Below are 23,077 nucleotides of genomic sequence, written 5' to 3' on the forward strand. Positions count from 1 at the left end.
ATATTTTTGCCTGAGAGCCCCTTAATTTCAAATTTATAATAATTCAGAGGGGGTTTACATTTTCCACCTCAAGGGGGTCTCCTGCCTTCCTCAGCAGACACCTGGCTTTCAGTCCAGGACAGTTGGGTACAACTTTCCAGCTGCTCCCCAGAGCTCAGTGGATTGTGGAAAGGGAAATTTCAGTTAAGGGCTGTCTTGCTAAAGGTGTAAATCCCAGAATTACTGGGGCTGGGAGAGTCCTCCAGGATCATGCAGTGCCACCCCAGTAATGGATTGTTTTTCGTAGCCTCCACCCCAAACCCTCCATCTTGCTTTGTATCTATTCCTGTATTCTAAACCCTCACACTCCGAGTTCCCCACCCTGTGATATCACACACTTTATCCAAACTGCACACCCACAATCCCAGCTCTGCCATTCCATTTGGGAAGCTTCTCCAGGGCCTCAGGTCAGTGCAGTGTTCTCCTGGGGTCAGAGCCTGGCAGCACAGAAACCTGGAATTCTGGAATTCTCAGTTCCAGGGTTCCAGCAGTGCCACCCCAGTCCCACCAGCATCTCCCCAAACCCTGTCCCCAAGGCCACATCCAGACTCCTCTGGGACAATCCCAGTCACTCCAAACCTCCCTGGGCAGCTCAGCCCAAGGCCTGACCACTCTGCCAGGGAAATTTTCTGTCCCAGTCTCCAACCTGAGCCTCCCCTGGTGCCATTTGAGGCCATTTCCTCTCCTCCTTTCCCTGCCCCTCCTGGCAGGAGCTGTGCAGAGCAGTGAGGTCCCCCCTGAGCCTCCTTTTCTCCAGGCTGAGCATCACAAGCTTTGACTTTTCCAACCTGCCCTAAAGGTGGAGTTTAAAAAGTGCTGGATCTTCTCAGAACCCCAGAATCAAGGCTGGGAAAACCCTTCAGGATCACCCAGTGCCACCCCAAACCCTGTCCCCAAGGCCACATCCAGACTCCCCTGGGACAATCCCAGTGACTCCAAACCTCCCTGGGCAGCTCAGCCCAAGGCCTGACCACTCTGAGAGGGACAAAAATGTCCCAAAGCTCTACAGAAACCTGAACAATGACTCTCAAATGTTCCTATCTCACAGAGATCCAGGAAAAGATCCACCAGAGGAATTTGGGTGACGATTTTTTGTTCAGGTTCACAGGAACTGTTTTAAAAAACCCAAACCTCTGCTGGTGCCATTTGAGGCCATTTCCTCTCCTCCTTTCCCTGCCCCTCCTGGCAGGAGCTGTGCAGAGCAGTGAGGTCCCCCCTGAGCCTCCTTTGCTCCAGGCTGAGCACCACAAGCTTTGACTTATCCAACCTGCCCTAAAGGTGGAGTTTAAAAAGTGCTGGATCTTCTCAGAACCCCAGAATCAAGGCTGGGAAACCCTTCAGGATCACCCAGTGCCACCCCAAACCCTGTCCCCAAGGCCACATCCAGACTCCTCTGGGACAATCCCAGTGACTCCAAACCTCCCTGGGCAGCTCAGCCCAAGGCCTGACCACTCTGCCAGGGAAATTTTCTGTCCCAGTCTCCAACCTGAGCCTCCCCTGGTGCCATTTGAGGCCATTTCCTCTCCTCCTTTCCCTGCCCCTCCTGGCAGGAGCTGTGCAGAGCAGTGAGGTCCCCCCTGAGCCTCCTTTTCTCCAGGCTGAGCATCACAAGCTTTGACTTTTCCAACCTGCCCTAAAGGTGGAGTTTAAAAAGTGCTGGATCTTCTCAGAACCCCAGAATCAAGGCTGGGAAAACCCTTCAGGATCACCCAGTGCCACCCCAAACCCTGTCCCCAAGGCCACATCCAGACTCCCCTGGGACAATCCCAGTGACTCCAAACCTCCCTGGGCAGCTCAGCCCAAGGCCTGACCACTCTGAGAGGGACAAAAATGTCCCAAAGCTCTACAGAAACCTGAACAATGACTCTCAAATGTTCCTATCTCACAGAGATCCAGGAAAAGATCCACCAGAGGAATTTGGGTGACGATTTTTTGTTCAGGTTCACAGGAACTGTTTTAAAAAACCCAAACCTCTGCTGGTGCCATTTGAGGCCATTTCCTCTCCTCCTTTCCCTGCCCCTCCTGGCAGGAGCTGTGCAGAGCAGTGAGGTCCCCCCTGAGCCTCCTTTGCTCCAGGCTGAGCACCACAAGCTTTGACTTATCCAACCTGCCCTAAAGGTGGAGTTTAAAAAGTGCTGGATCTTCTCAGAACCCCAGAATCAAGGCTGGGAAACCCTTCAGGATCACCCAGTGCCACCCCAAACCCTGTCCCCAAGGCCACATCCAGACTCCTCTGGGACAATCCCAGTGACTCCAAACCTCCCTGGCAGCTCATCCCAAGGCCTGGCCTTTCTTTTGTGCCATTTTTTCTTTTCCAGTCTCCAATCTGCCCCTCCTTGGTGCCATTTGAGGCTGTTTCCTCTCGTGTTTCCCTCGGGACAGGCAGCAGAGCCTGCCCCCCTCACTGCCCCTCCTGTCAGGAGCTGTGCCCCCCCTGAGCCCCTTTTCCAGACCCAGGACCCCCAGAGCACCAGCAGTGCCCCCAGCCCCTCCTCCAGAAGAGAAGGGAAGAGCAGAACAGGAGAATTCCTTCTCTCACAGAATCACAGATTATTTCACTTCCTGCTCATGTAAATCAAGACAATTACTCGAGTTCTATCCTCACACAAACACCAATTTCTGGGATAACACCCTTTCTGCCCCAGAGATGGGGCAACTGAGAGGAGTTTCACAAACTTTTATTCCATTTTCAGTCTCATTTTCAGGGTGAGACAATACAGATGTTACAATTCATGCCATCACAATCAGAAGCCAATTATTTCCTAATTACAATGCACTATTAGTGTTTCTTGGCCTATTAGCTTTAGCCACACCATTCTGTAAATGCCTAAAAGTTAATAATCTAAAACTACCCCTCGTGGGTCCTACTACAATATATCTTTCATAGTTCTATTTCTCCAAAGTATCTACTCTTATTTCTAAGACAATTCTTTAAAACTTTTTTTTTAAAGTTTATTTCTCTCTCAACAGTATCTTTCCTATCCCATGGCTTTTCTAAATCAACATTCCTCATCTCAGAATTTTTATATGAATACCCACTGTGTGAGCCTTCTATTAAACCCTAAAACCTCTCTACAAATGTATTTCTCACAAATTGCAGCAGCAAAAGGCTCCCAGCCCCCCACCTGCTGCTCCCTGCAGCCCCAGAGCAACTCCTGAAAGTTCCAGTCATTACCTACAAAGAAAATTCTCTAATTAGAGAATCTGCCCACGTGTTCAGCACCAAGGCATCCACCCCTTAATTGGAAAAAGTCAAGGGCAGAAACTAATTAGCAGCATTAATCAAAAGCAGGGGTCTAATGATAATTAGCAACACGTCCCCGCTACAATAAATCCTTTTATGAGGAGGGGTTTCAGATTGTGAAATTAAAGGAGGGGTTTTACAATGAGTGTTTCCAATTGCCATCTTCTGGCAAAAGTCTGCAGTATTTCCTCAAAATAAGGAGTGGGATCAGGCTAAACAATGATTTTCCACTCAAGGCCTGTAAGTGTTTGTCCTGTTTTGTTAAAAAAAGGGAAAGGTGAAATTCCCAGGTCACTCTCTGGGTCACTGCAGCCACTGAGAGCCAAGGCCAGGGCAGTCTGGGTCCTGCTGTGGCCAAAATGCTCCAAGGTTTTTTGGCTCCAGCCAAAAACCCCAACAAGGGGAAGGGGAAACCAGCAGATCTTGCCATAGTGGGGAGTTTGCTGCTCCCCACAAGCATGGGGGGCTACAAGGTTTAAAAGGGTGGCAAAGACCTCAGATTTGGGGGGAATAAAGGATAATGACCTGCAAGGAAAAAAAAAAAAACAAAAAAAAACCCAATAAACCAAAAAAACAAACAAAACACCCCCAACAACAACAACCAAACAACCAAAACCACAAAAAAACCCAAAAAACCTAAAAAAACCAAACAAAAAAAACCCCAAAACAGACCAAAAAAACCCCCAAAAACCAACAAAACCCAACAAACAACCAAAAATCCAAAGCCCAGAGCCACTGCAGAGAAAAGAGGGCTGGAGGGGAGATCCCCCCATGGCAGCCCTGCCCCTCAGGGATGTTTTCCAGGGTGTGGACGAGGTCAGACACATCCAGAAATGAAACCCCCTGCTCAGGGTGTGTGTGCTCAGCAGGCTGAGGCTGCCCTGGCAAACACCAACCCCTCTCCTGCCATCCCTGGGGCTCTTTCCACACTCCCACCTGTTCTTTCCTGGAATTCCCACTGCAGAGCTGACAGAAATTCATCTCCATGGCACGTTGGATGTTCCCATCCCACGGAGAGACGAGGGCAGCAGTTGTGTGCTGCCAGCTGAGCTGCAAATGGCATTGTTAATGACATTATTAGAATATTAACAATTATTTCCTCAAGAAAAAAGGCTCTGCCGGGTCATTATTGGTTATTTACAGCCAGGAAAGCATCGAGGGAGGGCACAGCTCAAACAGGGGGGCTCAAGGTTCCTGTTCCACTCCCAGGAAGGAGATGGCCACAGAAATGAAACCCGTGCCCACACCTCTGCAGCTCCTGCCAGGCCACCACAGCACAAAGGAGAAGCCTGAAGTGGCACCAGGGAGGGGCAGATTGGAGATTAAAAACTATTTTTCCCTTTCAGAGTGGTGAGGCCTTGGGCTGAGCTGCCCAGGGAGGTTTGGAGTCACTGGGATTGTCCCAGAGGAGTCTGGATGTGGCCTTGGGGACAGGGTTTGGGGTGGCACTGGGTGATCCTGAAGGGTTTTCCCAGCCTTGATTCTGGGATTCTGAGAAGATCCAGCACTTTTTAAACTCCACCTTTAGGGCAGGTTGGATAAGTCAAAGCTTGTGATGCTCAGCCTGGAGCAAAGGAGGCTCAGGGGGGACCTCACTGCTCTGCACAGCTCCTGCCAGGAGGGGCAGGGAAAGGAGGAGAGGAAATGGCCTCAAATGGCACCAGGGGAGGCTCAGGTTGGAGACTGGGACAGAAAATTTCCCTGGCAGAGTGGTCAGGCCTTGGGCTGAGCTGCCCAGGGAGGTTTGGAGTCACTGGGATTGTCCCAGAGGAGTCTGGATGTGGCCTTGGGGACAGGGTTTGGGGTGATGCTGGTGGCACTGGATGGTCCTGACGGGCTCTTCCCACCTTGATTCTGGAATTCTGGGACCCTGACAGGGCCCTGCTCACAGCTCATTTCCCATCTGCTCAAACTCCTGTGGGGCACAAAGCCTCACCCAGCCCCAAAGTGAGCAGGAGCAGCCAGAGACCAGGAGAGGCAGAAATCCTCTGCCACACCATGCCCAGGGCCCAGCAGCTTCTGGAGGCTGAAATTCCCACTGGAAATTAAAGTTCTCCACCCCTTCTGCACCTTTCTCTACTCTTTCTCTACCATTCCAAGCCCCTTTTCTCACACTCATTTAATAATCTCATTTATTTTACTGGGACTATTCCTTTGAGTAAGATCAAGGAAATGCTTGTGGGGCTACAGGAACTCTGAAATTCTGAAATTCCATCCCCTTTATTCAGCCTCCACGGGCTGGTTCATGTGCATTCCATGTCAGTCTGTCGAATCCTGAGGAAAACCTTCCCAGGACAGGAAATCCACCAGCTTCCCAGAAGCTCACAGAAGGGAAAACATAAATAAAACCCCCTGATGTCCATCTTCACATGTCCCCCAAGCCAGGGTGTTTGGGATTTTCCAGCATCCTCTGCCCAATCCTATAAAAATAAATTATTTTTTTACTTTCTACAATTTTTTTTTTCAATTTTTCTACAAATTCATTTCCCACATTCTCTTATGGAACAAAATAAATCCACCAGCACCACTGTACCATTTTGCTGTCTCTGTGCTCCACCTTAGGGAGGAGGCAGAGCAGAGCAGGAGCAATAGAAATGATTATTTCATCTGCTGTGTGCACTGAGAACAATTGCCATCCATATTGATTAACCCGTGGGGGTTTCAGCCCACAGGCTGTGAAATCCCAGCTGGGCAGGATCTGCTTCGGGTAACACTGGTTGCATCTTCCTGGGTTTATATTTGTCTGAGAGCCCTGGAAACCACTGGAGCCTTAACTTCTTTTTGCCAGGGTGGGGATTCAATGTGTGAGAGGGCATTTCTTATTAGGACTGAGATGTTTGTCAGTTCTTGTCTCTGTCACAGTCTCACAAACCCTGAGCTCTGCAGCACTTCACTCCAACAAACTAAAAATGGAGCCCTGTCTCTGTCTCTGCAAGGCCTTTGGAGGATAAACTGTCCAATTAAGAAATGACACCTCAATTATTTTCACTTTTAACCCAATAACCAACCACACATACCATGATCCAAATCTCAGCCCAGGAGCACAAACCCCGTGGGCTGCAGAGAGAAAAACAAGGATGGGACTGCAGGGGCTGCAGCTGGGGTTGGACACTGAACTGCAATGTGCACATGGAGCAGAGCTGAGCCCAGGGAGAGACCCCGGCAGCGCTCGTGCATTTTGGGGCCATTTGGGTTCATCCTGGGTGCATTTTGGGGCCATTTGGGTTCATCCTGGGTGCATTTTGGGGCCATTTGGGTTCATCCTGGGGGCATTTTGGGGCCATTTGGGTTCATCTTGGGTGCATTTTGGGACCATTTGGGTTCATCCTGGGTGCATTTTGGGGCCATTTGGGTTCATCCTGGGTGCATTTTGGGACCATTTGGGTTCATCCTGGGTGCATTTTGGGACCATTTGGGTTCATCCTGGGTGCATTTTGGGACCATTTGAGTTCATCCTGGGTTCATTTTGGGACCATTTGGGTTCATCCTGGGTTCATTTTGGGACCATTTGGGTTCATCCTGGGTGCATTTTGGGACCATTTGGGTTCATCTTGGGTTCATTTTGGGACCATTTGGGTTCATCCTGGGTGCATTTTGGGACCATTTGGGTTCATTTTGGGACCATTTGGGTTCATCTTGGGTTCATTTTGGGACCATTTGGGTTCATCCTGGGTGCAGCCCTGGCTGGGCTCTGGTGCTGCCCCAGGTGTGTCCATGGATGTTGTAGTGGAGACAAAGACAATACAAAGGCACACACTCCATTTCCAGAAGGCTTCAAGCTGTTTTTATTCTAGCATGCATGCTTTTTATACATTCTGACAAAACTCACAAGTTTACACTTTACTCGCTGGTCATGAGAGACAAAGTGCTCACTGGGATGGGCAGTTGCAGGTTTCTCTCATTTCTCCTTCTTCCTTTCCTGGTTTCTGTGTCAGTGACCTTGGTGGGAAATCCTTTCAGGGGTGAATGTGGATCAAACTTCTCTCTCCTCACAGGAGTCACTGTAAACTCTTCCACACACGGAGACCCTTTAATAAATCCCTACTTTATTCTTTAACTCTGTCCAGTTCTGGATCTACCTTCACCCCAGTGCCCAGCCTGGCCTTGGGCACTGCCAGGGATCCAGGGGCAGCCCCAGCTGCTCTGGGCACCCTGTGCCGGCCCTGCCCACCCTGCCCGGGAGGAACCTGAGCCTGGGAAGGCATTTCAACAAAACAAAAGGGCTCTCAGCACACACAAGGGCGTCCCCAGGCTTCTGAGCCAACCAAGAGACCAGAATGTGTCAGAGCTGGGGACAAACCCCAGAGTGGCAGGAGGGGACAGGGATGGGTCACGTACTGGAGAAGGAGCAGAGAGCTGCTGTGGCTCCAGCCTTGCACAGAAAATGTCTCAAAACAAACGAGTGAAAGCAGCTGTAGTGGGGACAGAAAGCACAGCTGCACAGAAAGGACAAACCTGGCAGCACGGCAGAGCTCAGGGCCAGCACCTCACAGGAAGGGTGTGCATTAAAAATAAAATAAAATAAAATAAAATAAAATAAAATAAAATAAAATAAAATAAAATAAAATAAAATAAAATAAAATAAAATAATAAAAAATAAAATAAAATAATAAAAAATGAAATAAAATAAAATAAAATAAAATAATAAAATAATAAAATAAAATAATAAAAAACAATAAAAAATAAAATAAAATAAAATAATAAAAAATAAAATAAAATAAAATAATAAAAAATAAAACAATAAAAAATAAAATAAAATAAAATAAAATAAAATAATAATAAAAATTAAAATAAAACAAAATAAAAAAATAAAAAAATAAATAAAATAAAATAAAATAAAATAAAATAAAATAAAATAAAATAAAATAAAATAAAATAAAATAAAATAAATAAAAACATTATTATTATTATTATTATTATTACTACTACTACTACTACTATTATTATTATTTAATTACTGCCTTTCATTTTCACTGTGCTGATCCATGACATGCTGGGAGGTTTCATAAACTGAGTTTATTAAATAATCTTCCAAAGGGTTGATGAAAACTTGCCAAGACAAAGAGCATAAATCGGTGTATACTGAATTTTAACACAAGTATTTCCCACCAGACTTCCCAATGGCTTTTCCAGTACTTTTTCCTAGAGAAACAGCATCACCTTCTGGCCAAAAAAAGGACACATTGCAGTTTTTTTAATTGGGAAAACTTAAGAGAAATACTTCTCAAATCTTGCACATTTTTTACTTCTATCTGAGTCAAGATTGTAAAACATGAACATGCAAAAGAAAAAAATAGCACTGTACACAAATATAAAAACTAGTGGGAAGGAACAGTCTCTCCTAGGTTTGGATGCACTGAAGCTTAAGAAGAGCCCACACAGAAAAGATCAAAAAAATATAAATATGTAATTTTAATTGTCCATTTCTTTGCCACTTTTACCAACTACTGTGGCGATTGTTCTGCAAGCTGAAATCCCCAGTGACACCAGCACAGACAAAAGGCCCGTGTGGTGCAGGAGCAGCAGAAAACAGGATGTTTCAGGCTGTGCAAGAAGACATTCTCAGCAGAAATGAGACGCCTGCTCCAAATTCAGACATCAGACACTAAACCACAGAAGGAAACGCCTGTGCCACCGCCTGCAGAGAGAGCAAACCCTGCCTGTGAGAGCCAGGGCAGCAGCCCGGGCTGCTGGGAGGCTGAGCTGAGCTCCAGGGCCCCTCCAGCCAAACTATTCCACAATTCCTGCTTGTAAATCTGGATTCACTGCGCCAGGGAAATCGCAGTGAGCTCTCCAGGTTGTTTTCTGTAACTTGGTTTTGCAGAAACAGAGGGCAGAGGGTGCAGAGGAGAGGAAATGGAGCATTTCAGCTGTTTGCTCAGACACCTCTGCAGGGCACTGCCAGGTGCTCTCACCCAGCCTGGATGGGCAGGGAAGGGCCTGGGAGGGACTGAGCCCCCAGGGACAGCACAGCCCGGGCTGGGATACACCGGGGGGAACGAGCCCTGCAGGGGCTGCAGGAGAGCTGGGCAGCACTGGGGACAAGGGCTGCAGGGACAGCGCCCAGGGAATGGCTGCCAGTGCCAGAGGGCAGCAATGGATGGGATACTGGCAGTGAGGAATGTGGGAATCTTAAAAATCAGAGGGGTTTGGGAAACTCTAAAAGGTAGGTTCAGAGAGAGCAGAATTGTGATTAGTTCTGCTGCACCCCGGGAGGGTGGGCAGGGCTGGGGTGGGACTGGATGATCCCCGTGGGTCTCTTCAGCTCAGGATATTTCTGGATTCTCTGACTCACTGCCCACCCTGTGCCAGGGCGTGCTGTAGGGACCCCCAGGGACCCCCCAGTGCCACCCCAGACCCCCCAAGCCCAGCCTGGGCACCCCTGGCAGCGCTGGCCAAAGGCTCCTGGAGCTCTGGCAGCCTCGGGGCCGTGCCCATTCCCTGGGCAGCCTGGGCAGTGCCAGCACCTCTGGGGAAGAGCCTTTCCCTGCCCTGCAGCCTGGCCTGGCCCAGCCCCAGGCGCTCCCTGGTGCTGTCCCTGTCCCAGAGCAGAGCTGGAGCTGTCCCTGCGCTGCCCTCGGGAGGAGCTGCAGCCCCGGGGAGCTCTGCCCTCAGGCTGCTCCAGGCTGGGCTGGCCAGGGCACCTCGGGGCCCCTCCAGGCCCTTCCCCACCCCCGTGTCCCTCCTGGGGCTCTCTCTTGCATCTCTCTGACACTGAGACACCCAGAATGTCCCCAGCACTGAGGTGAGGCCCGAGCAGAGCGGGACAATCCCTTCCCTCTGGGCACTGATGGTGTCCCCAGCACAGGGGTGTCCCTGCTGGCTCCAGGGCACTGCTGGCTCAGATCTGCTGCCCACAAACCATGTCCCTCAGGTCCCTGCCCCTCACAGAGCACTGCAGCAACCGCGGCTGCCCCTGGATCCCTGGCAGTGCCCAGGGCCAGGCTGGGCACTGGGGCTGGAGCAGCCTGGCACAGGGGAAGGTGTCCCTGCATGGCAGGGGTGGCACTGGGTGGCATTTGAGGTCCCTTCCAACCCTGATTCCATAAACCAGGCAGGCCATCAGCCACCGCTCTCGCAGCGAACACCGCAGAGCCGGGGGTGGAGCGGGCCCGGACGAGTGATAGAAACCGAAATAAAGGCAGAAACCGAACTAAAGGCAGCCAAGGCCTCTCGGAGAGCCTGGGCACGGCGCCAGCCCTCACGACACCGCCACGGCGCCGCTGGGCGGGGCCTGCGGGGAAAGGGGCGGGGCTTCCTGAAAGGAGGCGTGACCTGAGCCTGATCGGGGCGTGGTTTGACTGTATATAGGCGTGGTTTAGTGATATGTGGGCGTGGTCCCTGTGGAGAGGGCGTGGCCAATGCCGCGCCGCTGCCGCCGCCATTTTGCGCTCGGCTGAGGAGCGGGCGGCAGCGCTGGGCTCAATGGGGCTCGATGGCATCGATAGGAGCGGTCAGCAGCGATGAGGAGCCGCAGCGGAGCCCCTGGGCATTCCCCGCCGCGAGGTACGGCTGCGAGGTGGCGGTGTCCGCGCTGTCGTGTCCCCCCGGGCGCGGCCCTGCGGTGACAGTGCGGCGGTTCCCTGAGGGGAGCGGGGCCGCGCTCCCTGCCCCGCTGAGGGGAGCGGGCTGGGCCGCTGCCCGGGCACTGCTGCGGGGCTCCGCGGCTCCCGGGAGCGCTCTGCTGGGCCCGGGCGGAGCCCCAAAACCCCGCCGGGTTCGCCCTTGGCCGCGTCCCGCTCGCTGCATTGACCCCGGCGATGGCCTGGGAGTGCCTGGGGATGGGGGAAGCGATGTGTCCCCGTGTGTCCCTCGGGCAGATCCCAAATCCCTGGGGCTGGCACACCTCCCAGCCCAGGCAGTGCCAGCTGTGCCCCATGGCCACCTTGTCCCCAGCCCAGAGCACTCAGTGCCACCTGCAGGGGACACCTGCAGGGATGGGCACTGCCAAGCTCCCTGGGCAGCCCCTGCCAAGGCCTGAGCACCCTTTCCATGGGCAAATTCCTGCTGCTGGCCCAGCTGAGCCTGCCCTGGCCCAGCCTGGGGCTGTCTCCTCCCCAGCACTGTGGCAGCCCATGGGAAAAGGGCTGTTGGTAGTGGCCTTGGGTTTTTGAGGTTAAGTGATTGCCATATCCTTAGAAGTGGTTTATCTAAAGTCTGAGGGTGGCAATAATGCTACAGGCACAGTGTGGCTCCCTGGCTCGGGTGGATTCAGGATTTTGTGGCGCTCCAGGGGTGTCAGGATGGTGCAGACTCTGCTCAGTGGTGCCAGTGGCAGGACAAGGAGCAATGGCCAGGAACTAAAACACAACAATTCCAGCCCAGCCTGAGGAAGAACTTCCTTCCCTGCAGGGGCAGAGCCCTGGAGCAGCTGCCCAGGCAGGGGCTGGAGTCTCCCTGTCTGGGGACATCCCAAAGCCTGGGCACGTTCCAGTCACTGCTGCAGGTGGCCCTGCTGGCCAGGGGGCTGGCCTGGGTGGGCTCAGAGGTCCCTGTGAAGGCTCAGAATGTTCCTCTGCAGACTTGCCTGCTATCAGCCTCTCCCAGTATTCCCATAAGCTGATTTATTTAAGTAGATAGACCATCTGCTTGTTTCAGAAAAGTGGGGGAGAGCTTTTCTGAAGTATGAGCCACTGACTTTCAAAACCTCAAAGCTGCTTTTTTTTTCTTTTCTGATTGGAAGCAAATATAACTCAATCCAGCCTGAACCTGAGAGCCACTGCACTGATCCCAGGGCTGGAGCTGCGGGTGCTCACCTGGAGAGGAGAAGCTCCAGGAGAGCTCAGAGCCCCTGGCAGGGCCTGAAGGGGCTCCAGGAGAGCTGCAGAGGGACTGGGGACAAGGCCTGCAGGGACAGCACCCAGGGAATGGCTGCCAGTGCCAGAGGGCAGCAATGGATGGGATCTTGGCAGTGAGGAATTGTTCCCTGGCAGGGTGGGCAGGGCTGGCACAGGGTGCCCAGAGCAGCTGGGGCTGCCCCTGGATCCCTGGCAGTGCCCAAGGCCAGGCTGGGCACTGGGGCTGGAGCAGCCTGGCACAGGGGAAGGTGTCCCTGCCATGGCAGGGTGGCACTGGGTGGGATTTGGGGTCTCTCCCAACCCAAACCAGTGTGGGATCCCATGGGCCCCAGCTGTGGGTGCTGTGCCAGTGTCCCCTGGGGGCACTGGGGCTCCAGGCAGCTCCTGTGGGCACAGCCTGGCCTCAGGGCTGCCCTCAGTGCTGTTTCCATGGCTTCTCCACAGGCATTGCTGCAGCTCTGAAGAGGAGGAGTAACAAAAGCTCCCCAGAGTTCTGACAGAAATGGTTTTCCCCTGGAGTTTCCCTGGCACTGTTAGATCTGCAGAGGACACGCAGCTTTAGGCAGCCGTGGAATCCTGGAGATGAACACATTTTATCACATGTCCTCAGCCAGTGCGAGGTGCTGAGCAGTGACCTGGTTTGACTGTGCCCCTGCAGGAGATTGCTTTGTGCAGCAGCCCGGGAGCCTGCTGTGATTGCACTGGGATTGTTGTTGTCCTGCAGCATGGCCAGCAGGGATCCAAGGTACACACAGCACTTCCCCCGGGGCAGGGAGTGCTTGGGCAGGGCCTGGGCTGAGCTGGAGGGTGGGCAGGGAAAGGAAATCCTTTACCCAAGTGAAATGATCCTTGGGGATGGGCTTTCTCCTGAAGGGAGCACTTTGAACAGCTTGGGAAATCCCAGCCTGCAGGTGCAGCTGCTCTTGGGAATGACTTCTGGATGAATGGACACAGTGAGGGGAAGAGGGCATTCCCTGGGGCTGTGGGGCTGCCACCTGCACAGATCCTCACATTTACCCAGTGCCTTGCTGCACTCCTGCCAGAACTCTGAGCACAGGCAGACTGACTTCTCAGTAAAGGGGTTTAGTTCACCTGGATTTAACAGATGACTTCTATCCTGTGTTAATACAGGAATATACAGGGTTATAATTCATATATTCACATGCAGAGTGTGCTCTGGCATGGTTTTAAACCAGTTGTTTTGCACAGAAAATCCAGTTGTGTTTGCAAATAATGTTAAACTAAATAGCAGTTAATTTTTGTTAAACCTGAGGGGAAGATTATTTAGAAATAGATACACTTCTGCCCAGCTAACTCAAAACCAGGCCCTGTGGATATTAATATCATGGGGATGTTTAATAGAGTAAAAAATAACAGTGAAGAGAAGGATTATTTTAATAGATCTTATGCATTGAAAAATTGTAACAAACTTCATAACTTCTTTGTAATTAATTTTTTCGAAGTGCTCTATTGATCTTTTCCCTTTTTGGAAACAATTCCTACAATGGTGATGAATTTATTTCAAACAAAGCCAAACATTCATTGTATTAATGAAGTTGGAGTTAGTGGCATTGAATTTTCAGGTACTATCTAAATGCAAAGTTAATAGAAATAATTATCCAGTGGTTTCTGCTTTATTTGAAGCGGTAGGAGCCCATTCCATGTGGAAAAAGGAAAGTGCTGTTGCCTTAAAAATGCCATGAAATGATAAAGATCTGTGCCCCCCAGTAACTCTTTCAGTACCACTGCCCTCCCTCAGACACTGGAGAGAGTAAAACAATTCTGTACAGAAACTTTGGGTTAATTAAAAGTAATTTACTGTGGTCATTTAGTAAAATGCTTTTGTTTCTCATGTATTTGTAGGAACAGAAGCACAATGTTCCTTTTGCAAGCAGAGAGGTTTGATTGTTAACCTCCAGGAGAACCCCAATGGATGTGCCAGTGCCTCTCTGTCAGCTTGGTAAGTACCTCAGCCTTTGGGTAGAGAGCAGCACTGCAGGGGGCTCATTAATTCATTAATAATCCTGCTGAGTTAACGAAGTAAGAGGCCATCATGGTGTTGTGGACCTCTCCCCAGAGTAATTCCCAAATGAGGGTCTCTTGTGTTACCCCTGCATGCTCCATTCTGTGCTTAGACCATGAGCAGGGGCTGGAGCAGGCTGGGAGAGCTGGGGGGGCTCCCCTGGAGAGGAGAAGCTCCAGGAGAGCTCAGAGCCCCTGGCAGGGCCTGAAGGGGCTCCAGGAGAGCTGCAGAGGGACTGGGGACAAGGCCTGCAGGGACAGCACCCAGGGAATGGCTGCCAGTGCCAGAGGGCAGCAATGGATGGGATCTTGGCAGTAAGGAATTGTTCCTGGCAGGGTGGGCAGGGCTGGCACAGGGTGCCCAGAGCAGCTGGGGCTGCCCTGGATCCCTGGCAGTGCCCAAGGCCAGGCTGGGCACTGGGGCTGGAGCAGCCTGGCACAGGGGAAGGTGTCCCTGCCATGGCAGGGTGGCACTGGGTGGCATTTGGGGTCCCTTACAGTCCAGGCCATTCCATGGTTCTGCCTCCCTGCCCATTCAGAAACTCTCAGTTAGATGTGAGGGTTTTTATTTTATTCAGAGTTTTTCCAGCACTCCCCAGTTTCTGGGTTAGCAGGTGAACCAAGCTCAGTTTGGCTGAGCTGTACTTGTGAGAAGGGGTTTGTTAGGTTGGGATCCTTTAATTCTGTAAAAAGGGTCAGATCATCATCCCAGAACCCCAGGCTGGTTTGGGCTGGGAGGGAGCTGAAATCCCATCCCTCCTGCCAGGGCAGGGACACCTTCCCCTGTGCCAGGCTGCTCCAGCCCCTGTCCAGCCTGCCCTGGGGCACTGCCAGGGGCAGTGGAAACTCCAAATGGTCCAAGATGCTGAAGAATATTCCCCATGCAGTTCCCAGACCATGTGTATTTCCCCAGGCTGAGTCTTCCCAGTGACTTGTTCTCAGTTATTTGTCTTGGCTGTGTCTCCTTTTGAAGAGTGCAACACAAACAGTTTTGCAACTGTTCAACTTCCTTTGCTAAACTTGTTTGTTGAAACAAAGTTCAGAGGCAGTTTGAGCTCTGAACTGAAAGGAATTTGGTTTGGGTAGAGAAGGGGCATTGAAAAATCAAATAATGCTAACTGGAATGCAGCAGCAATTGAGCAGACACAATTTATTACAAATCTGAGCTTGTGTTCAGATAATAATAGTTAAAATATTGCTTTATTTATCCCCACTGGATGTTTTTTTCAAATGGGTGATTTCCTGCCTCGTTAGAAATCCATTGTTCTACATTTAGCTGCAGTTAAATCCATTATTTGTGGATTTCCATAAAGATTGTTTAAATTTTCTAATTCAAGGCCCAGATTTCTATTTTCACAGTCCTGCTGACTGTGGCACATCTTTTTAACACAGCAGGTCGAGACAAAAGAGAGTTTTAGGGAAGACAAGGAAGGAACTCTCCAGATTTTCCCATGGAATTCATGTCAAACAGAGAAGAAATGTGTTTGGAATTAAAGTAATGACTGCTTTGGCCAACTGAGTGTGGGAGTCAGCATCTCCTGAGTCAGAGGCATGACCACAAAGTGCCTTAAAACAAGAACAGGAAGTTTCTCCTTGTTGCACTCAAAGCAGAAGGGAGGCTGAAGGGTCTTGAGAAAATAAAATAGTCAGAACACAAACTCCAAGTGTTTTGAAGCACTGTGTTGAAAAGATGGGAGCAATGAGAAGCTGGGTGGGTCAAGGAAAAGAATCCTGGGTGCAGTGAGAGCCAGGGTGGATCACAGCCTCCTGGGAGGTTTTACAGGAGGATGTAGGAACCTCTGGAATGGCAGGATTGCCCAGGGAAGCTGGGGCTGCCCCTGGATCCCTGGCAGCGCCCAAGGCCAGCTTGGAGCAGCCTGGGACAGTGGAAAATGTCCCTGCCATGGCAGGGGTGGCACTGGGTGTTCTTTAAGGTCCCTTCCAACCCAAACCAGTCTGGGATCTATGAGGGTGAGTCAAGCAATAATGGAATATTTCCCCAGATCAGTTCTAAAATTCTTGGGATGGCTTGAAAAGGTGTTTGAAATAGTCAGAGTCCTCTGAGACATCATTTGATGGGAACATCTTGGGTGTTTCTGCTGACACTGAGTCTTGAGTCTCCCATGGAGGGAGCAGCATGGGGATCCAGAACCAGCTTCTCCTCAGAGCCCCAGGTTCATGGACACACACGGGAGAAGGGAAGTGTCGGAAAGTTGTGAAAGAAATGAACAGTTCCACCAGGGCTTACTGGGTATGAACCCAATTGTTGCAAATGAATACTTGCAGTACAAGTCAGGTCCTGTGGCTCCAGCAGTGCATTAATACAGAGTTTCACTTTCCAGTGTGCCTCACCTTTCTGTCTACAGCTGTTTGCAGCCTGCCTGGTAAGAGTGTTACCATCTTTGAAATGCTTTTCCTAACCCATTTCATAGCTTGCACATCCTCACCAAGCATCATTTTGGAACTTCATGCTTTTTTGGAGAAAGAATTTAGAGAAATGTAGTCCATGTGCACAGTGCTTTGCATTGCTGTGTCTGTTGTGCTGAGCTCTCCCCTGTGGCTGCTTTTTGGGGCAAATCCTGAGCTGCTCTAAAGGGGTTTATTTATTACAATGGTTGCAAAACTCAGAGTTGTTTGTTGGGGGGGTGGTTTGTTATTTTTTTCCTTTCTAGAAAGAATTTCGGAGGGGCTTCCTTACAACCTCCAGATGGACTCCCACAATTTCCAGCACATTTTGTCCTGGCAGGCAGAACGTGACCCAGCTGTGCCAGCATCCTACAACGTTCTCTACACAGACCGCAGGCAAGTCACGCAAAATAAGGCACAAATTCTGCTTTTACTGTTTATTGACCCAAAGAGGAGGGAGCTTGGCAGTGCCCATCCCTGCAGGTGTCCCCTGCAGGTGGCACTGAGTGCTCTGGGCTGGGGACAAGGTGGCCATGGGGCACAGCTGGCACTGCCTGGGCTGGCAGGGCTCTGCCAGCACCAGGGATTTGGGGATTCTGTGAAAATAGTAATGCTGAGATTTTTCTCTGTTATCTTGGGTTTTTTTCTTAGTTTTTCTGATTTTCTGGGTGGTTTTTTTTTTGTTTGTTTTTTTGGGGGGTTTTTTGGTGGGTTTGTTTTGTTTTGTTTTGTTTTCCCCTGAGAAATGCTGTCCTCACACTCTCATGCCTTCTCACACCAGAGAATTGAGACAGTTTTGCTCTTTTCTGCAGGAGCCAGAACTGGATGAGTGCTCAGCAGTGTTTGGGCATTGCCCAGCTCTCCTGTGAGCTGACAGAGGAGTTCAAGGACACATCCACTGAGTACTCTGCACTTGTTCAGAGAATTGGAGGAGCTCAGGTGCTCAATTCTTCTGTGCTGCGTTTTGTGCCACTCACTGAGAGTAAGTTCTCTCTCTGCTTTTCTTCTTTTTGTAGTTTTCATTAGCAGCTGATCCTGAATTCTGTTCTGCTGCCTTTGCTGTAGGGCTCCACAGTGACTGTGTTGGTGGCTATTTGTGTGTAGTATTTCATATATCTGTTGCAAAGCCCTAAGTACATACATAAGTTTCTAAAATGAGTAGTCCTGATTAGTAGCTCTGATAAAGGAATGAGGCTCTGGTTTTGAAATAAATGCATTATAATTATAAAGGAAATACAGCTGTGCATTGACAAACAGCAAGTAAAAATCTCTTGACTGTGTAAGGTACATAGCTTAAAGAACAACATTGTGTGTTCAGATAGTGAATGTGGAGTTAAAAAGTGCCAGGTCTGCACCAGGTGTAGGGAAGAGATTGTTTCTCCCTCAGTCTGCCCTTTTCCCTGCTGAAGATATTTGTCTTTATTGCCAGAGGTGGCTTCACCCTTGGCTCTGTTAAAATAGGGTTTGGAGCTAACAGATATTGAGGAACAGCTGGAGAGCTGTGGAGGATGAGCTGGTGATGTTTTCTCTGGGCTCAGGAGAGGCAGCTGCTGTGTCCCCTTCCAGAGTCAGAAATGAGGGAATGCTGTAGGGAATGAGGAGAGTGGGACAAGGAAAACTGAAGGAGAACATCCTGAGGAGGAGCCCTGCAGTCCCTCAGCAGTTGGTTTGGCAAAAAGGACAGGAAAAGGGGCAGTGGCTTTCAGCTGAAGGAGGGCAGGCTTAAATGGATCTTGGGAGTGAGGAATTGTTCCCTGGCAGGGTGGGCAGGGCTGGCACAGGGTGCCCAGAGCAGCTGGGGCTGCCCCTGGATCCCTGGCAGTGCCCAGGGCCAGGCTGGGCACTGGGGCTGGAGCAGCCTGGCACAGGGGAAGGTGTCCCTGCCATGGCAGGGTGGCACTGGGTGGGCTCTGAGGTCCTTTCCAACCCAACCCTTCCAGGATTCTATTCTGTACTTTAACCTCAGCTTTAATCTCGTGTAGCTACAAAGATCCCATCTCTGAAGCTGGAGCAAAGCCTCTGTTCCCTTTCTGTTTCTTCCTTCCACACCTCTTCATTTAAAGTCTGGCCATGTGGGAAATGATGGTTTGGCTGTGGAAGTTAAATGTTGCAAGGCCTTGTGGATTTACAGCACTGACCTCTCTGGAGTGTGCTGAGCCAGCTCTGTGTGCATCACACAAGTGGAATTGGTGCTGCATAAAATGTGTATTTTTTCCATAATTTCTTCCTCTTTCTTGTTTTCCAACAGCATTTCTGGGACCACCAGAAGTGAATATCACTTCCTGTCCAAATTGCCTCAATGTCACCATAAAGCTGCCAGCCTCTCACTTCAGACACAAGGGGAAGCTGCTGTCTTTAATTGATATCTATGAAGAGATGGATTTTGATGTCACCCTGAAATCACAGGATGGAGAGCACAAGGTCAGGAAATTTGGGAATAGTTGTGCTTTAGGGGAGGAACACAGAGGGCATAAAATGGCTCTGTGGTTAACAGGTTCCCAAAAACAAATACGTGGATGGAAGCAAAAGCAAACCTAGAAATAGATTTCTTAGGAGAAAAGAGAGACCATGGGCAGCAGAATCTGAGCTTGCTTTCAGTGCAGGGTGCAGGTCTGGAGGGGTGAGCAGGGGCTCTTTCCAGGCAATCACTGACTTCAAACCATTGTTTTTCATGGCAGAGGCCACGGCAGAGAACCACTGAAGAGGTGTTCAGTGTTGTCATTGAGGAATTGTATCCCAGCAGGAATTACTGTGTGTCTGTGGGGGTCACTGCATCCCTGAACAAGAATTCTGTCCCCTCCCCCTGGAAATGTGTCACTACAGACTCAGAGGCTCAGCGAGGTAATGGGGCTGTGGGGCAGGGTGTGCAAAGTGTTCTTTTGCTGTAGGGACATGTAGAGTTCAGTCCTAAAAAACAAGTGATCACAGAGTCATGGAATGTCCTGAGTGGGATTGACCCCAGGGACCCCCCAGTGCCACCCCTGCCCTGCCCAGACCCCCAACCCCAGCCTGGGCACCCCTGGCAGCGCTGGCCAAAGGCTCCTGGAGCTCTGGCAGCCTCGGGGCCGTGCCCATTGCCTGGGCAGTGCCAGCACCTCTGGGGAAGAGCCTTTCCCTAAAATCCACCCTAAATCCCTCTGGCACAGCTCCAGCTGCTCCCTGGGTGCTGTCCCTCAGGGCCTCCCTGGCAGAGAAAAACATTCCAAGAGAGAACCATTGTGGGTATTTAGGAGTGAAATATAAAACCCCAGCACTTTGGGGCAACAAATCTCTTGGCAATCCCCTGAGCCATACAGATCTGCAGAAAGATGGAGTCACTTCTTCTGTAATTCCTGAAGCTGATTTGGGATTTGGTCTTGTTTTGAATTTGACTTGCACAGATCCCTTCTAACCAAAATTGTTGGTGATTCCTAATAGCTGTTGTGACTGTGAGATCTGAAATGTGGTGGTGGGACTCTTCCTCCATGTGTGTTTATTTGATTTTCTCTCTCCAGGGTATCACGAAGCTGCAGTGGCAGGTGCTGTCTGTGTCTCACTGATAATTGCTGCAGTCCTGAAGTGTGTGCATGCAGCAGGTTTTATCCTCCCCAAGTTTTCCCTTCCTCAGACCCTGGTATGTAACAGCTCTCAGATCTGCCCTTTCTGGCTGGCAGGGGCAAGTTCAACAGCTGCAACTTCCAATCCTGTGCTTCAGCTACAAGCTCTCTAGGAGCACAGGATGTTTGCATTTGCAGTTTACCTCAGGCAAACATGCTCTCTAGGCTGCTGAGTTTTGTCTGATCTTCAGAACAAATATTCAAAACCATTTCTTGCTGTTTCTGTGGCAAGTTACTAATGAGGGGATCATCCCACCCTGCTCAGGGGGAACATCCCACCCAGTTCTGGTCCCCACAGGGCACAAAAGGTGTGGCCCAGAGCAGAGCCAGGGTGGGAGCAGAGGGTGGAGAAGCTGCCCTGTGAGGAGAGACTGGAGGAGGAGTTGTTCCACTGTTTAATAATAACAAAATAATCTCTCTTGGACTTTCTCTGTGATCAAGCACAGAGGGAGCCAGTCCAGAGCCAGTTTTTTATTTCCATAGATTGAAATTTAGTGGCACAATTATTTATGAATGAAATTATCCATTTAAATTCAGTCACAAATAACAAGATTTCTTGTTTCCCTATTTTATCTTGTTTTGCTTGTTTTATTTTTTACAGTCTCTGACTTATTTTACATTTAATTCTTTAGGGTTTTTCAGCATAAATATTTTTTATTTTCTACAAACATAGCCAGAGCAGATGGGTATCACTTTTTTCTAAGACTTTTTCCTCATGTTTCTGTCCTTTGCTGTGTCGCTTTCACATCCCAACAATTGCTGACAGTTACTAAGGAGTGTCTGAGGTTTATTTATTTTTTATTGTCAACATGATGAATGCTTCAAATATTGAGTAATCCTGTGAAGTGCAGAGGGAAGACAGGGCTTGGGATGTTAAAATGGTGAAAATTGCTTCAAAAGATCATTTCTAAAGGACGTGAAAATGGCTCAGCCTTGATAGAGGTGACTGCAAGAGTTGTGAGAGTGACAAGACCCGGCTCACCCTGGCAGGGTGGGCAGGGCTGGCACAGGGTGCCCAGAGCAGCTGGGGCTGCCCCTGGATCCCTGGCAGTGCCCAAGGCCAGGCTGGACACTGGGGCTGGAGCAGCCTGGCACAGGGGAAGGTGTCCCTGCCATGGCAGGGGATTGGAATGTGGGATGTTTTTTTAAGATCCCTTCCGACTCAGACCTTTCAGGAGTTCTGTGATGTTCAGGAGTGGAAAAGAAGGAACATCCTAGATACCCTGAACTCTGCAGAAAAAGCCCAAACTGTGGCACAGAAGGAGTCATGTGTTTGACAGCCTCGTGGCTGGAGGTTATTTGGGGTTTTTTTCATGGTGTTGTGTGCAGATGTGCAAAGTGGCTGATTGATTTAATTCCTTTTACTCTTCCAGGCATACATCAGGAAGTTGGCCTACTCCCCTTGGGTGTCTGAGTCAGAAACAGTGGCCTCTGTGGAGATCATCCCCAGGGAGGTGAAAAGCAAGGCCAGGGGCTGCAGAGGCAGTGCCAGTGATGACAGTGACAGCGACAGCAGTGACAGTGACAGCAGTGGCCTGTATGACCACAACTACACGTGGCGGGACAGGCTGGGCAGGGCCAGTGTCCCCCAGGGCTGTGACACCCCCAGCAGCCTGGGGCAGTACTCGGTGGGCAGCACCTGTGAGCCCAGCAGCAGCCAGGCTGGGGACACGCCAGCTGCCGAGCCACAGGAGCCCCAGGGACACCCTGAAGGGGACAGAGACACGAGGAGCGAGTTCCCGAGCCCTCTGTCTGGGGACAGCTGTGAGCCCCAGGGGGACAGCGAGTGCTTCACCATCAGCCTGGACACGGTGCTGCTGGGAGCCCTGGAGCAGGACGGGCACGGCCCTGCAGCTGCTCCCCCAGCCCAGGAGGATGCGGGTGACTGGCACTGTGTTCATGCTGAGGGGGAAAAGCTGCTGGAGGACACGGGAAGCGGGCAGGGAGCGCCTTGCTCTAATGGCTTCCATGAGTGGCAGAACTCCTCCTGTTGCTCTGAGGAGAGCGACTCTTTGGACTCGGACACAGAGCAAGTAACGGGGTACATGAGGAGATGAAGGGAGAACTGCTTTTACTTTATAACCTAGGAACTAGTGCTGTTCAACTCTTATTTCTGGACTGAACACACAGCTCTTGTCCTTTCGTTAACATCCTGTGAGTGTGGGCTCCTGCAGAAAGAGCTGGGGGTCTCTGTCTGGAGAAGGATCCAGAGAGACCTTAGAGCCCCTTCTGTGCCTAAAGGGCCTCCAAATGCGGGGCTTTGGCCAAGGGATGGAGGGACAGGACAAGAGGGAATGGCTTCAAACTGACAGAGGGCACTTTTGAATTAGAAATTTTTCCCTGTGAGGTTGGGAAGAGACAGTTTCCAAGGGCTGGAGGGCCAGGAGCCAGGGAATGGCTCCCAGTGCCAGAGGGCAGGGCTGGCAAAGAGGAATTGTTCCCTGGCAGGGTGGGCAGGGGCTGGGATGGAATTGCCAGAGCAGCTGGGGCTGCCCCTGGATCCCTGGCAGTGCCCAAGGCCAGGCTGGACACTGGGGCTGGAGCAGCCTGGCACAGGGGAAGGCTGGTCTCCGATCCAGGCCACTTTTACAGTTTTTTTATTCTTTATCTCTCTTACTGGATTTTTGTGAAACCTGTTCTGCTGGCTGGATGCTGTATTTGTACAGAGAACGCTGATCAAGTGGAATAATGGGCTCAGAGACAGGAATACTCAGCTGACAAAAGAACAGATCGAGGCATTAATGCACTTATTGAATTTATTTTTATATAATTTTGTACAATTACTGATTCATATTAAAATTTTTTTATGACATTTAAAATCCCCGCCGTGAGTAGCCACAATGTGTGAGGGTGAACAGAGCCGACGTGTGAGGGGAAGGAGAGCCGGCGTGTGAGGGGAAGGAGAGCCGGCTGTGAGGGGGAGCAGAGCCGGTGTGTGAGGGGCAAAGAGAACCGGCTGTGAGGGGGAAAGG

The 23,077-nt window shown here is 50.5% G+C and overlaps 1 protein-coding gene across 4 annotated transcripts; it reads left to right on the plus strand.

The window, feature by feature from the left end:
• The first annotated feature begins 10,646 nt into the window (after nt 1–10,646).
• Nucleotides 10,647–22,924, plus strand: IFNAR2 (interferon alpha and beta receptor subunit 2). Of its 4 annotated transcripts, XM_064405126.1 has the most exons (10): nt 10,647–10,789; nt 12,526–12,826; nt 13,945–14,041; nt 16,446–16,487; nt 16,776–16,905; nt 17,322–17,491; nt 18,758–18,930; nt 19,188–19,350; nt 20,004–20,122; nt 21,479–22,924. In XM_064405126.1, the coding sequence occupies exons 3-10, from the start codon at nt 14,011–14,013 to the stop codon at nt 22,160–22,162; spliced, it is 1,512 nt and encodes a 503-aa protein (XP_064261196.1). In that variant the 5' UTR covers nt 10,647–10,789; nt 12,526–12,826; nt 13,945–14,010; the 3' UTR covers nt 22,163–22,924. The 4 variants fall into 4 exon arrangements, with proteins under 4 accessions (XP_064261196.1, XP_064261200.1, XP_064261198.1 ...); XM_064405130.1 differs by lacking the exon at nt 16,446–16,487; XM_064405128.1 differs by lacking the exon at nt 12,526–12,826.
• Nucleotides 22,925–23,077: the final 153 nt, after the last annotated feature.

The sequence above is a fragment of the Passer domesticus genome, chromosome 2 (genome assembly GCF_036417665.1).
Source record: "Passer domesticus isolate bPasDom1 chromosome 2, bPasDom1.hap1, whole genome shotgun sequence".
NCBI lineage: Eukaryota > Metazoa > Chordata > Aves > Passeriformes > Passeridae > Passer > Passer domesticus.

Coding starts and splice junctions, on each gene's coding strand:
- IFNAR2 (XM_064405126.1), top strand. CDS start 14,011: ATGGATGTGCCAGTGCCTCTCTGTCAGCTTG. Junction 17,492..18,757: donor TTTTGTGCCACTCACTGAGA/GTAAGTTCTCTC, acceptor GTTTTCCAACAG/CATTTCTGGGACCACCAGAA. Junction 20,123..21,478: donor TTTCCCTTCCTCAGACCCTG/GTATGTAACAGC, acceptor TTACTCTTCCAG/GCATACATCAGGAAGTTGGC.